At 37.9% G+C, this 12,567-nt stretch overlaps 1 protein-coding gene across 3 annotated transcripts in view; it reads right to left on the bottom strand.

Annotated features, from left to right (window-relative positions):
• The window catches only part of ankrd28b (ankyrin repeat domain 28b), a 215,379-nt gene that overhangs the window by 91,031 nt on the left and 111,781 nt on the right, over positions 1 to 12,567 (bottom strand). For all 3 annotated transcript variants that reach the window (XM_059972360.1, XM_059972358.1, XM_059972359.1), the window contains 2 exons: positions 1,711 to 1,911; positions 859 to 946 (listed from right to left, as the gene is read on the bottom strand). In XM_059972360.1, coding sequence (XP_059828343.1) covers positions 859 to 946; positions 1,711 to 1,911 — 289 coding nt within the window. The remainder of the gene's footprint in view (positions 1 to 858; positions 947 to 1,710; positions 1,912 to 12,567) is intronic.

The raw sequence follows: 12,567 nt of genomic DNA, 5'->3' as shown, positions 1-12,567 counted from the left end.
AGGCTTAGTACATGGACTGTTCCACATAGTGAACAAAAAGGCAGGTGTTGCTGGAGTCCATGGCAAGTTTGGAGAAGGTGGGAGGAGCTGAAAGAGCAATTGTTGAGGGTGAAGACCAGTTTGACCAGATAGCGGATGATGGTGGAGAAGAACTGTTCAAGTCTTGACAAGAAAGATGCAGAGAGCTTTAAGGTATTCTTGATGTGGGATACAAGCATAAAGGGACTGGATATCAATGGCGAAAATGAGGTAATCAGGCCCAAATAATTTAAAGTTGTTGAGATTGAGAGCATATGAAGTGTTGTAGATGCAGGTGGGAAGGAAGTGAACCAAGGGGGATGAAATGGAGACAAGATATGCAGACACAAGTTCAATGGGGCAGGAGCAGGCAGACACAATGGGTCTACCTGGACAATCATGTTTGTGGATCTTGGGTAGGAGACAGAAACAAGTAGTGTGGGGTAAGGGAACTACAAGGTTGGTGACTGTGGATGGGAGATCTCCAAAGTTGATAAGACATTATAACACAGTTTTTTCAAAATCTATAAAATGTAAAAATAAAATAAAAGCTTTACATAGAATTTAGACTCCACAAACTGCATTTCATACAGAATGTATTCAGAAGTGCCAGCTTTACTGCTAGCTTGTTTAAGCACACACTCCTAACAAATGTGGGCCCTTTCAAACACCCTATTCCACTACATGTCTGGCTCCATATTTTTCAAACCCCACACATTCCCATTAAACTAAATATTCATCTCTACTTTTCCATAAGAAACAATCAAATTTAAAATTTCAAGGAGTGGTCAATTGTGAAAATTTAACAGATTGAACATGAAGATCATTGTAACAACATACCCATGTATGCAGCCCAGTGAATAGCACGTCGGTCCTTCTTATCAAAGGCATTGATGTTGGCACCTCTCGATAGAAGTAAGCTAACCATCTAAAAAAAAATTGCTTTTGTTAAAATTCAGCTTATGCTGACAACGTACATATTTTTCAAGTTTAAATATGTCTTTTGCAAATGAGAATTCTGATGATTCTTCCAAAATGTTTGTAATTAGGAAAAACAATTGTGTTGGTGCACAAAGTAACCAAAATCACATTGGGCCTGAAATGTTTTATGCAATTTATTAAAGAGGATTCTTCAATGATAAGGCATACTACTGGATTCATCTTGGTGTTAATTCAGTTTTGAGAAGTTAGAATTAAACATACACTGGCAGTACATTTTAGAATGTACAACCAGGCTCACAGATCACAATACTGATATAGTGGTTGTACATTCAAAATGTGCAAGCACAAAAATTGCAATCCGATAGTTTAATTGAAATTATAAAGTTTCCTAAACTATTAATAGTTTTTAAGGTATATATGAAATCTGCCACTACGCTTATAGAACCAGCACATAGAATTGCCATTTATCTTTATAAACATTTGGTTCTTCAGCTTCTCCCTCAGCCAGGCAGCTTGAAAATTTCATACTATTCTGTTATGGATTTTGTATGAACAAGATGACCCCAAAAATATACTTTACAAAGTCAAATGTAAACATGAATTTGCATGCAAGTCATACATCAGTGTATAAAACTTTTTAAAAGTTTCATAACTGTTCAGTCTGTAAATGTACAAAGAAAGTAATTTTTAGAACTTCTGGAATTCAAATTATTCATGTTAGATAATTTTCATATAGTGTTAATACAATACCTCTACATGTCCACTGAAGGCAGCATGATGTAAAGCAGTTCTCCCAGCTCGGTCGGAGACATTTACGTTACTTAGAAGAGGAACCAGAGCTTCTGCACACTTCACAGCTTTGTTTGCAGCAGCAATATGTAATGGAGTCTGCCAGTTTTTGTCACGAGCATTTACATCAGCAGAATGTTTCAAAAGCACCTGAACTGCATCCTACATTGAATTAAATGGTTAAAAAGATTATAATACAAATTAAGTTAAATGAACCAATAGAATATGCACTGGCAAATGGACTGAATTTTATGTACTTATTTGAACATAAGTGTTATTGTTCTCAGTACACAAAGTGTTACTGCCCCCAGTATTCAAACTAGCAACATAGACAAAGCGAAGGTGTATGGCATGCTCAACTTCATCAGATGAGCTACTGGACACAAGAGCTGGTAACATGTTACAACTCTATAGGGCATTGGTGAGACAACATCTAGAATACTGGGTGCAGCTCAAATCACTATTCAATAGGGTGGATGTGATTACCTGACAGAGGACAAGAAAAGATCCAGAAGGATGGTGCTGGGATTGGAGGGTTTGAATGATAAGAAACAGGAGTTGCTGGACTGTTTTCCCTGGTGCAAAGGAGACCAAGAGGTGATCTTATAGGAAGTTTATAAAAGCCACCAGGGGCATGGACAACGCGTGCAATCAGTCTTTTATAGGATAGGAGAATCTAAGACAAAAGGGTATAGGTTAACAGTGAGTAAAGAGGTCTGAGAAGCGAGTATTTTATACATAGGAGGGTGGTGGGTGTATGGAAGGAGCTGCCAGAGAAAGTGGTAAAGGTGGGTACAATTATACTACTTAAAATATTTGGACAGGTTCAGGGATTGGAAAGATTTGGAAGGGATGTGGTCCAAATGGAAGCAAACAGTAATTAGCTTAGGAAGACTTCTTAGTTAGAATGTACAAATTGGGTCAAAGAGTGTTTCCCTGTTGAACAACCCTCTGACTGTTCTTTAGTATTTTGCATAAGCAGACTTAACCATCCAGGAATCAGTTTCAAAATTAATATTCCAACAAGATCAGATAACAATAATTCTAAGTATTTCTAAAACTGAAAAATATTCTATAAAATTAAAGTAACTCAATAATAATTAAGAAGAAGGGAAAATCTCCTCAGAAACAGTACCTAATGGGTCATTGGTTTAAATACACTCGGTGGCCATTTATTAGGCACAAGTGGAGCCCAATGTGGTTTTCTGCTGCGGTAGCCCATCCCTTTCGAGGTTTGTATATTCAGAGATGGTCCTCTGCAAACTGGTGTTGTCATGTATGGTTTTTTGGGTTACTGTCACATTCCTCTCAGCTTTAACCAGTCTCGCCATTCTCCAATGACCTCTCTTATTAACAATGTGTTTTTGCTCACACAAATGCCACTCACTCAATGTTTTTTTTGTTTCTTGCACCATTCTCTGTAAGCGCTAGAGACTGCTGAACGTGAAAATCCCAGATCAGCCAATTCTGAGATACTCAAACCATTCTGTCTAGCACCAAAAATCATTCCACAATTAAAATTTACTTAGCTCACAGGTGTATCTAATAAAGTGGCCACACAGTATATACTTCATACTAGGTAAAAGGAAGTACAGAATTTATTTTTCACATAAAATGTTAATAAATGCATTTCTGGATACTTCCATACAGACTAGCATAGATCCAGTTTAATCCATTTAGTCACAATTACTAGTAATGGCTTCTTTACTACATCTATACTATTACCTCCTTTCATGTCACCTGTCAGTCATTCAACATTTAAATGCAGGTATGATTGCTATGTTTGCAGATGATAGAAAATTTGGTGACAAACTCAGTGTCATATTTGATTCCAGGTAAAGTTTCAGACTCTGATCTATTTCCATGACATTTCCTTACTTTCCAGGAAATGCCTCATCTCATCTCCTCCCAAAATATTTATTCAAATTTTTATTACTCACACTATTATTTATGTGAACAATGAACCCTTACTGATCTTTCTCAGTTCATATTCAATAAACTTTAGATTGTCCAAACTTCTGCTACCATGACCCAAATATCAGTCCTGTACACCTACCATCTATAGTTGGAGAACCACAATAATAACTCAGTTTTAACATTGTAATTATTCCAAAATTATTCTTCAGTGTCTTGCCCTCTTCACTTTAATCAACTTTCTAAGCCTCATTTTCTCTCCAGGAAATGTGTTGGCCTGCTATACTGGATTCATTCCTGAACTGATTCACTATACCATTAGTAACCACTCTCTTGGAAACATAGAAACCCTACAGCACAAAACAGGCCCTTCAGCCCACAATGCTGTGCTGAACATGTACTTATTTAGAAATTACCTAGTATTACCCACATCACTCTATTTTTTCTAAGCTCCATGTACCCATCCAGGAGTTTCTTAAAAGACCCTAGCGTACCCGCCCCCACCACCTTCGCAGGCAGCCTATTCCACACAATCATCACTCTCTGCATAAAAAAACTTACCCCTGACATCTCCTCTGTACCTACTTCCAAGCACCTTAAAATTGTGCCCTCTCATATTGGCCATTTCAGCCCTGGAAAAAAGCCTCTGACTATCCACACAATCAATGCTTCTCATCATCTTATACACCTCTATCAGGTCACCTTTCAACCCCCAATGTTCCAAGGAGAAAAGGCAGAGTTCACTCAACCTATTCTCATAAGGCATGCTCCCCAATCCAGGCAACATCCTTGTAAATCTCCTCTGCACCTTTCCTATAGTTTCCACACATCCTTCCTGTAGTGAAGTGACAAGAACTGAGCACAGTACTCCAAGTGAAGTCTGACCAGGGTCCTATATAGGTGTAACATTACCTCTCGGCTCTTAAATTTAATCCCACAGTTGATGAAGGCCAATGCACCATATGCCTTCATAACCACAGAGTCTAGCTGCGCAGCAGCTTTGAATGTCTTATGGCCTTGGACCCCAAGATCCCTCTGATCCTCCACATTGCCAAGAGTCTTACCATTAATGCTATATTCTGCCATACTATTTGACCTACCAGAATGAACCACCTCACATTTATCTGGGTTGAACTCCATCTGCCACCTCTCAACCCAGACTCTCCTTTAGGAATTTCAAAAAACATCTACATGGAAGTGGTCTAAACTATTGATCATCTGCCCTAATAAGCCCTTGAGTATTAATTTTATTTAATTGACAGAGCTCCAGTGAAGCAACAAAATACAATCAGTGACCACTTTGTTTGGCACCAACTATATCTAATAAAGTGGCCACTGAGAAGATGTTCATGGTCTTCTGCTGCTGTAGCCCATCCACTTCAAGGTTCAACGTGTCATGTATTCATAGATGCTCTGTTGCTCAACATTATTGTAATACATGGTTACCTGAGTTACTGTCACCTCCCTGTCAGCATCAGCCAGTCTAGCCATTCTCCTTCAACCTCTCTTTATAACAAGGCATTTTTGCCCACAGAACTGCTGCTCTAGATTTTTTTTCTTTTCGCACCATTCTCTGTAAATTCCAGAGACTGATGTGCATGAAAATCCCAAAAGATCCGCAATTTCTGAGATACTGAAACCACCATATTTGATACTAACAATCATTCCACAGTCAAAATGACTAGATCACATTTCTTCCCCACTTTTATGTTTGGTCTAAACAATAACTGACTCTTTTGACCATGTCTACATGTTTTTATACATTGAGTTGCCGCCACATGATTAGCTGATTAGAAATCTTCATAAATGAGCATATAAACAGATGTATCTAATGAAGTGGCCCAGTGCGTATATTTTTTACTGTTTTGCCTGTAAACATTGTTGTCCCAGAATAACAATATAAATTTCCTGTAATCTTTGTCAATTACAAAAGAGAAGCCTTGACCTATTAAATGAAATAAATTAACTCCTAATAATTTAGAAAAGAAGCATTATAGCAGAATCAACTTTTTCATACAAGAAGAACATTTGAAAGATAACAAAAAACACTTTCAATTCATGAAAAGATTTGTTTTTCCTTCAACTGAAAGGAAAGGTCTGGGAAATGAGATTCTCCTACCAGAGAATTGACAAAAACCTCAATAATCTGAAAAGCCTCCTTTCCATGTTGAAACTTCTCATGAAAGAGGCTCAGATTTTTAAGCAGAACATATTTTGCTGGTTGATTTCAACCCACACAGAACTATGAAGCCGAAAATAAAAAAAATAACATTACAGGATTGGAATAATCAGTTCAAGATGACGTGGCAAATCAAGATCAGGAAACAAAGATAAAAGTCATGGAACCAATATAGTTTAGATAAGTGAACAAAGAGAGATCATTGTATCCCTCCACACAGATTTTAGAAATATGTTTGAGTATACAGGAAAAAGCAAAACATAAAGTAAGAAATATATAGATAGGCAACTATACAATACTGAATCACAGTGCATTTAATTGGCTTTTTTGACATTGAGCAACAGAAAAGATTCTTTCATGTCAAGTGAAATCAGAACTCTATAAAGTGATCTAAACTAATTACAAATATAAAACACAAAGTAATTGAATGCTTAAGTATTCACTCCCTTTAATATGAGACACCAAATCATCATTATGCAGCCAATTGCTTTTAGAAGTTACATAATTAGTTAAATGGATATCAGCTGTGTGCAGTCAAGGTGTTTCAATTGATTCTAGTGAAAATACACCTGTATCTGGAAGGTCCAACTGCTGGTGAGTCAGTATCCAGGCAAAAACTACACCATGAAGACAAAAGAACACTCCAAGCAACTCTGTGAAAAGGTTATTGAAAAGCACAGTCAGGAGATGGATACAGAAAACTTCCAAGTCACTGGTCATCCCTCAGAGTACAGTTAAGTCAGTTATCAAGAAATGGAAATATGGCACAATTGTAAATCTGTCTACAGCAAGCTGTCCTCAAAGACTGAGTGACCGTGCAAGAAGGGAAATAGTAAGGGAGGCCAATGACAACTCTGGAGGAGTTATTGTGTTCAGTGGCTGAGATGGGAGAGACTACACAAGCAACAACTGTTGCCTGGGAGCTTCACGACTTGCAGCTTTATGGGAGAGTGGCAAAGAGAAAGCCATTGTTGAGAAAAGTGCACATGAAGTCTCATACAGAGTTTGCCAGAAGACATGTGGGAGACTCTGAAGTCAGCTGGAAGAAGGTTCTATGGTCTGATGAAACCAAAATTGAGCTTTTTGGCCAACAGACTAAACGCTATGTTTGATATAAGCCAAACACTGCACATCAACAAAAACACACCATCCCTACTGTGAAATATGGTGCTGGCTGCATCATGCTGTGGGTATGCTTCACTGCAACAGGCCCTGGAAGGCTAGTGAAGGAAAAGGTTAAAATGAATGCAACAAAATACAGGGAAATCCTGGAGGAAAGTCTGCAAGAGAACTGCGACTAGGGAAAGATTTGTTTCCCAACCAGACAATGGTCACAAGCATAAAGCGAAAGCTACACAGGAGTGGCTTAAAAATTAAGTTAATGTCCTGGAGAGGCCAAGTCAGAGTCCAGACCTCAATCCAATTGAGAATTTGTGGTTGGACTTGAAAAGGGCTGTTCACTAATGATCTCCATGTAATCTGACAGAGTTTGAGCAGTTTTGTAAAGCAAAATGGGGAAAAATTCCAGTATCCAGACATGTAAAGCTGATAGACAATTATCCATACAGGCTCAAGGCTGCAACTGCTGTCAAAGGTGCATCTACTAAATACCAACTTTAATAATTGCAATATATTTAGACTAATTTGTAGAAATGTATTTTCATGTTGACATGAAAGTCTTTTCTGTTGATCAATGTCAAAAAATCCAATTAAATCCACTGATTCAATGTTGTAAAACAAAAAAACATGAAACCTTTCTTGGGGGGGGGGGGTAATAATTCTTATAGGCACTGTGTATAAGTATGTAATACACAATAAGAAAAGCCACCACTCAAAAGAAAATAAGAAATAAAAGTATGAATTCATATTATTAAAAGTTAGAAAACAAAGTCTGTCCGGGAAATGGAGATCATGAGCATTCTTTTCCAACAGAAATTCACTTCAAATAAATTCCTATTTCAAAAGATCAAGGAAAAACTAAGCCAGCCACTTGCACTTGCAGACCCCAGTCAGATGGATTGACATCTCCTCCTCAATCTCCAACATCACAGGTGCATCACAAGGCTGTGTGGTTAGCCTTCTAAATTGGCAGACCATTTCGTCAACCACTTCTGCTACAAGCGGGACTTCCACATGGCCAAACATTTTAATTCTTATTTCCAATCCAACATGTTGATCCATGGCCTCCTCATGCAAAGATGAGGCCACCTTCAGGGTGGAGGAGTAACACCTGATATACCATCTGGGTATCATCCAATCTGTTGGTATGAATATCGATATCTCCTACCTGTCAACAAAATTCTCCACCCCGTCCCCACTTCCTCTATTCCCCATTCTCACCCTTTAGTACTTCTCACCTGCCTATCATTCCCCCCAGGGTCTCCTCCCCTCTCATCAGATCCTTTCTTCTCTAGCCCTTGATCTTTCTCACCCACCTGGCTTCACCCATCACCTCCCATCGAGCCTCTTTCTTTCTTCCCCCCACTTTTCATTTGGGCATCTCCCTCCCTTCCCTCTCTGTCCTGAAGAAGGTTCTCAGCTCGAAACCTCAACTCTATTCCATAGATGCTGCCTGACCTGCTGAGTTCCTCCAGCATTTTGTTTGTGCTGTTTTGGATTTCCAGCACCTGAGATTTTCTCGTGCTTGTGCTCAGCCTGCTGCTTTACTTGCTTGACATTATGACTGTTTGGAAGTACAGCTCAAATGCTATATTCAAGTTTGCTGACGACACCACTGTTATAGGCTGAATCAAAGGTGGTGACCAATTAGCATATAGGAGGGAGACTGAAAATCTGGTTGAGTGGTGCCACAACAACAACCTCTAACTCAATGTCAGCAAGATCAAGGAACTAGTTATTGACTTCAGGAGGAGGAAACCAGAGGTTCATGAACCAGTCCTTATCAGGGGACCAGAGGTGGAGACTGTTTCTACCATTGCTATCATCGCAGAAGACCTGTCCCGGGCTCAGCACGTTAAGTGCAACTTTGAAGAAAACATGGCAGTGCCTATACTTCCTTAGGATTTGGCATGACATCTAAACCTTTGACAAACTTCAACTGATATATGGTGGAGAGTATACAGGTGGCCCCCGTTTTTCAAACGTTCGCTTTACGACAGCTCGCTGTTACAAAAGGCCTACATTAATACCTGTTTTTTGCTAACCAAAGAGGATTTTCGCTTTTACGAAAAAAGACGCCCACTTTATACGTGTGTTTACCTCGAGAAAGACTATGATGACCGTGAAGCCTTATGCAGGCAGTTGTGTGCGCATGCATGTACGTACCGATTTTTTTTCTCCACATCGATTTTGGCTCGCTGTTTTCCCGATTTTGATAAGTGAGACTACACCGTATATACAATATTTCTATTTTATATAGGCTGTATATTTATCATATCATTCCTGCTTTTACTATATGTTTGTGTTATTTTAGGTTTTATGTGTTATTTGCTATGATTTGGTAGGTTATTTTTTGGGTCTGGGAATGCTCAAATATTTTTCCCATATAAATTAATGGTAATTGCTTCTTCACTTTACGACATTTCAGCTTACAAACTGTTTCAATGGAACGCTCCATCTTCGGATAGCAGGGGAAACCTGTATTGTCTGGCTGCCTCCCAGTATGGTTTGGGAATACCAATGCCTTTGAATGGAAAATCCTACAAAAAGTAGTACATTCCGCTCTGGCCATCATGGGAAAAGCCCGTCCCTAACCATTGAGCACATCTACATGGAATGTCATCACAGGCAAGCAGCATCTATTATCAAGGACCCCCATCACCCAGACAATGCTCTACTGCCATCAGGAAGGTGGGGTACAGGAGACTCAGGATTAACACCAGTAGGTTCAGGGAGAAAAGCATTTCAGCATGTATATTGTATACATTTCTCTGACACTAAATGTACCTTTGAAACCTCTGAAGAGTTATTACTCTTCAACCATCAGGCTCTTAAACCAAAGGGGATAATTTCACTTGGCCCATCACTGAAATGTTCCCACAACCAATGGATTTACTTTCAAGGACTCTTCATTTCATGTTCTCGATATTTATTGTTTATTTATTTAATTATTTTTACTTCTTTCACTTTGTATTTACAGTTTATTACCTTTTGCACACTGGTTTAATGCCTGGTTGGTGCAGTCTTTCATTGATTCTATCATGGTTATTGGAATTATTGAGTATGCCCACAAGAAAATAAAACAGGGTTGTATATGGTAACAGATGGGTGTAGCTTGATAATAAATTTACTTTGAATAGTGCAACCCAGGTACCACAGTTACTCCAACAGTCAGTTTGAGAAAAACAATCCTTTCACTTAATGCAGAGAACTTAATTAATTCTGAAACAAATATACAAATGACAGAAAACCGCTTTTGTATTTCTGCATTTTGGTCTACAAGATTTTGAATACAAACTACAAAATACACGTTTATCTTGTCGACCTCCTTGTGCATAAGGATTGGACAATGGCAATTTGCTTTCATTTTAAAGTACATTTTGTAATATCAACAGCTTCTACTTAATGGATTTACTACTAAAAGCATAACATTTAGACATTTTATATTTCAAATTACATAAAATCATCAAATTCTTGTCAAACAATGGTTAATTGTCTCAGTAATTAGCATCCAACAAATTGGACTGTATAAATAATCAGCCTTAACCCATTTTGCAAACATCATCTGACCTTTAAGAGAGTTTGCCAACTGGCCTGTATTAATTAAGCAGTTCCAGGAAAGATAACAAATGCAAGTAACCATTCCAAATACATACTATTATATCTTCAATGCTGTCAGTTGGGGAAATTAATTATTATTTATTTTAGACTGGACTACAAGTTCAAAATAAATAAGTTTTAAGGATGTCTGATGTGAAAAACAGGTTAGATGTTTTAAAAAAAGAGAATCCATACAAACGAAAGCAAAAAGTAAAATCAAGACACAGCTACCATTCAGCTGCAATAACTCTTAATAGCTTCTCGTTAACAGTGCATTCATTGGAAGAAAACTTGTACCTAAGAGCTGGCCAGACTAGATAACAAACTCTGATTTGCATAACATAAAACTGTGCCCTATTAATGAGGGAGCAATCTTTTTCAAGAAATATTTACGTTTACAACTCTGCGAAGAACAATTCAAAACCACTGAGTTAACCTTCAATTAAATATTACTCAAAGTAGAAAACAGCAAAAAAAATACAATGAATGAATGCGCAAAGTGGCAATGGCTAATGATAGGCCAGAGGACTGGGACCGTTGTAGGATTGAGGAGCAAAATACTAAAAAACTCATAAGGAGAGAGAAAAGTAATTTTGAGAGAAAGCTTGCATGTGATATCAAAACAAACAGTCATGGTTTACTTTCTGCTGATGAATTATTAATAAGAAAAAAGATATGTCAGACATGTTCAATCAATTGCTTACGTCATCTTCATCATGGGGACTGTAAGTATCCCCAAGATAACAGGCAAGCTAATTTCAAATAGCAGATAGGAACTTGTAAAAATCCCGATGAAAAGAGCTACTGGGCTAAATGCAGACAAATCATCAGGATTCACTGGCTTGTACCCATTTAAAGGAAATGGCTGCAGAGACAGTGGACCCATTGACTGAAATTTTTTGTAATTTGCTAATTTCAGTAAGTGTACCAGAAGACTGGAAAAAAAACTCAACTCATTCCTTCAAAAAGGGAAAAAGACAGAAGGCAGGAAGCTATAGGCCAGCTAGTTTACTTAATATGTATTGTTAGCAAGATATTAGAGTCAATAACCAAAGTGTAAATAATTAATAATTTAGGAAAGCTGAATATAACCAAGTCGAGTCAACATGGTTTAATGAAAATAAATCATGCTTGACAAGTTCAGTTGACTTCTTTCAGGACATGAAGAGAGGGTTGATAGAGGGGAAACTGATGATACGGTATTGTTTAGATATCCAGATTTCCAAAAGGCATTTGACAGGAAGACATACAGAGGCTGCTGTATAAATTAAGAGTCTAAAATATTGGAGTAAGTGTGCTAAAATAGACCAAAAACTGGCTGCTGCATAGAAAATGAACTGGAACAATGTGTCCTTTTCAAATGTTTATTATTCACATTGATAACTTGGAAGAAGGAGTGAACTGTGAGGTTTCCAGGTTTGTTGGCAATACAAAAATAGGTCAAAGAGCATGCTATGGTGAGGACACTGATTCTGCAACAGGTAAATTGAGATATTGGGGGATAACACTGGCAAATGGATTTTAATGTACATTAAGAGGAATCAAAAGGCAGAGAGACAGCAAATAAGTGAATTTTAAAGTGCTCTAACAGTATGAATTAAAAGAAAATTTTGAGATGTAGTTAAGGAAATAAATAGCATGTTGGTGTTTATTATAAACAGTTTAAGAATAAGAGGGTTTTATTACATTGTACAAGCATTGGTGAGGTCACAGCTGGAGTTCTGCACCAGGTTTTAGTCCCCTTATCTAACAAAGGATATAGTAGCATGGTGACAATCCAAAGGAGGTTCACCAGCCTAATTCCCAGGAAGAGAGGACTGTCCTATCAAGAGAGGCAAGACGGTTTGGATTAGTATTCCTTGGAGTTTAGAAGAATGACAGGTGACCTTATTCAAACATATAAGATCCTAAGGGAGCTTAACAGGGCAGATGTTGAGAGTTTCCATTAATGAGAGAGTCATGAATAAGGGAACATGGGCTGGTCACTTAAAACTGAGGGACATAAA

This window comes from Hypanus sabinus, chromosome 6, assembly GCF_030144855.1.
Source record: "Hypanus sabinus isolate sHypSab1 chromosome 6, sHypSab1.hap1, whole genome shotgun sequence".
In the NCBI taxonomy this organism is placed as follows: domain Eukaryota; kingdom Metazoa; phylum Chordata; class Chondrichthyes; order Myliobatiformes; family Dasyatidae; genus Hypanus; species Hypanus sabinus.
Note: the sequence above shows the minus strand (reverse complement) of the source record. Positions and strands in the feature narration are given on the sequence as shown.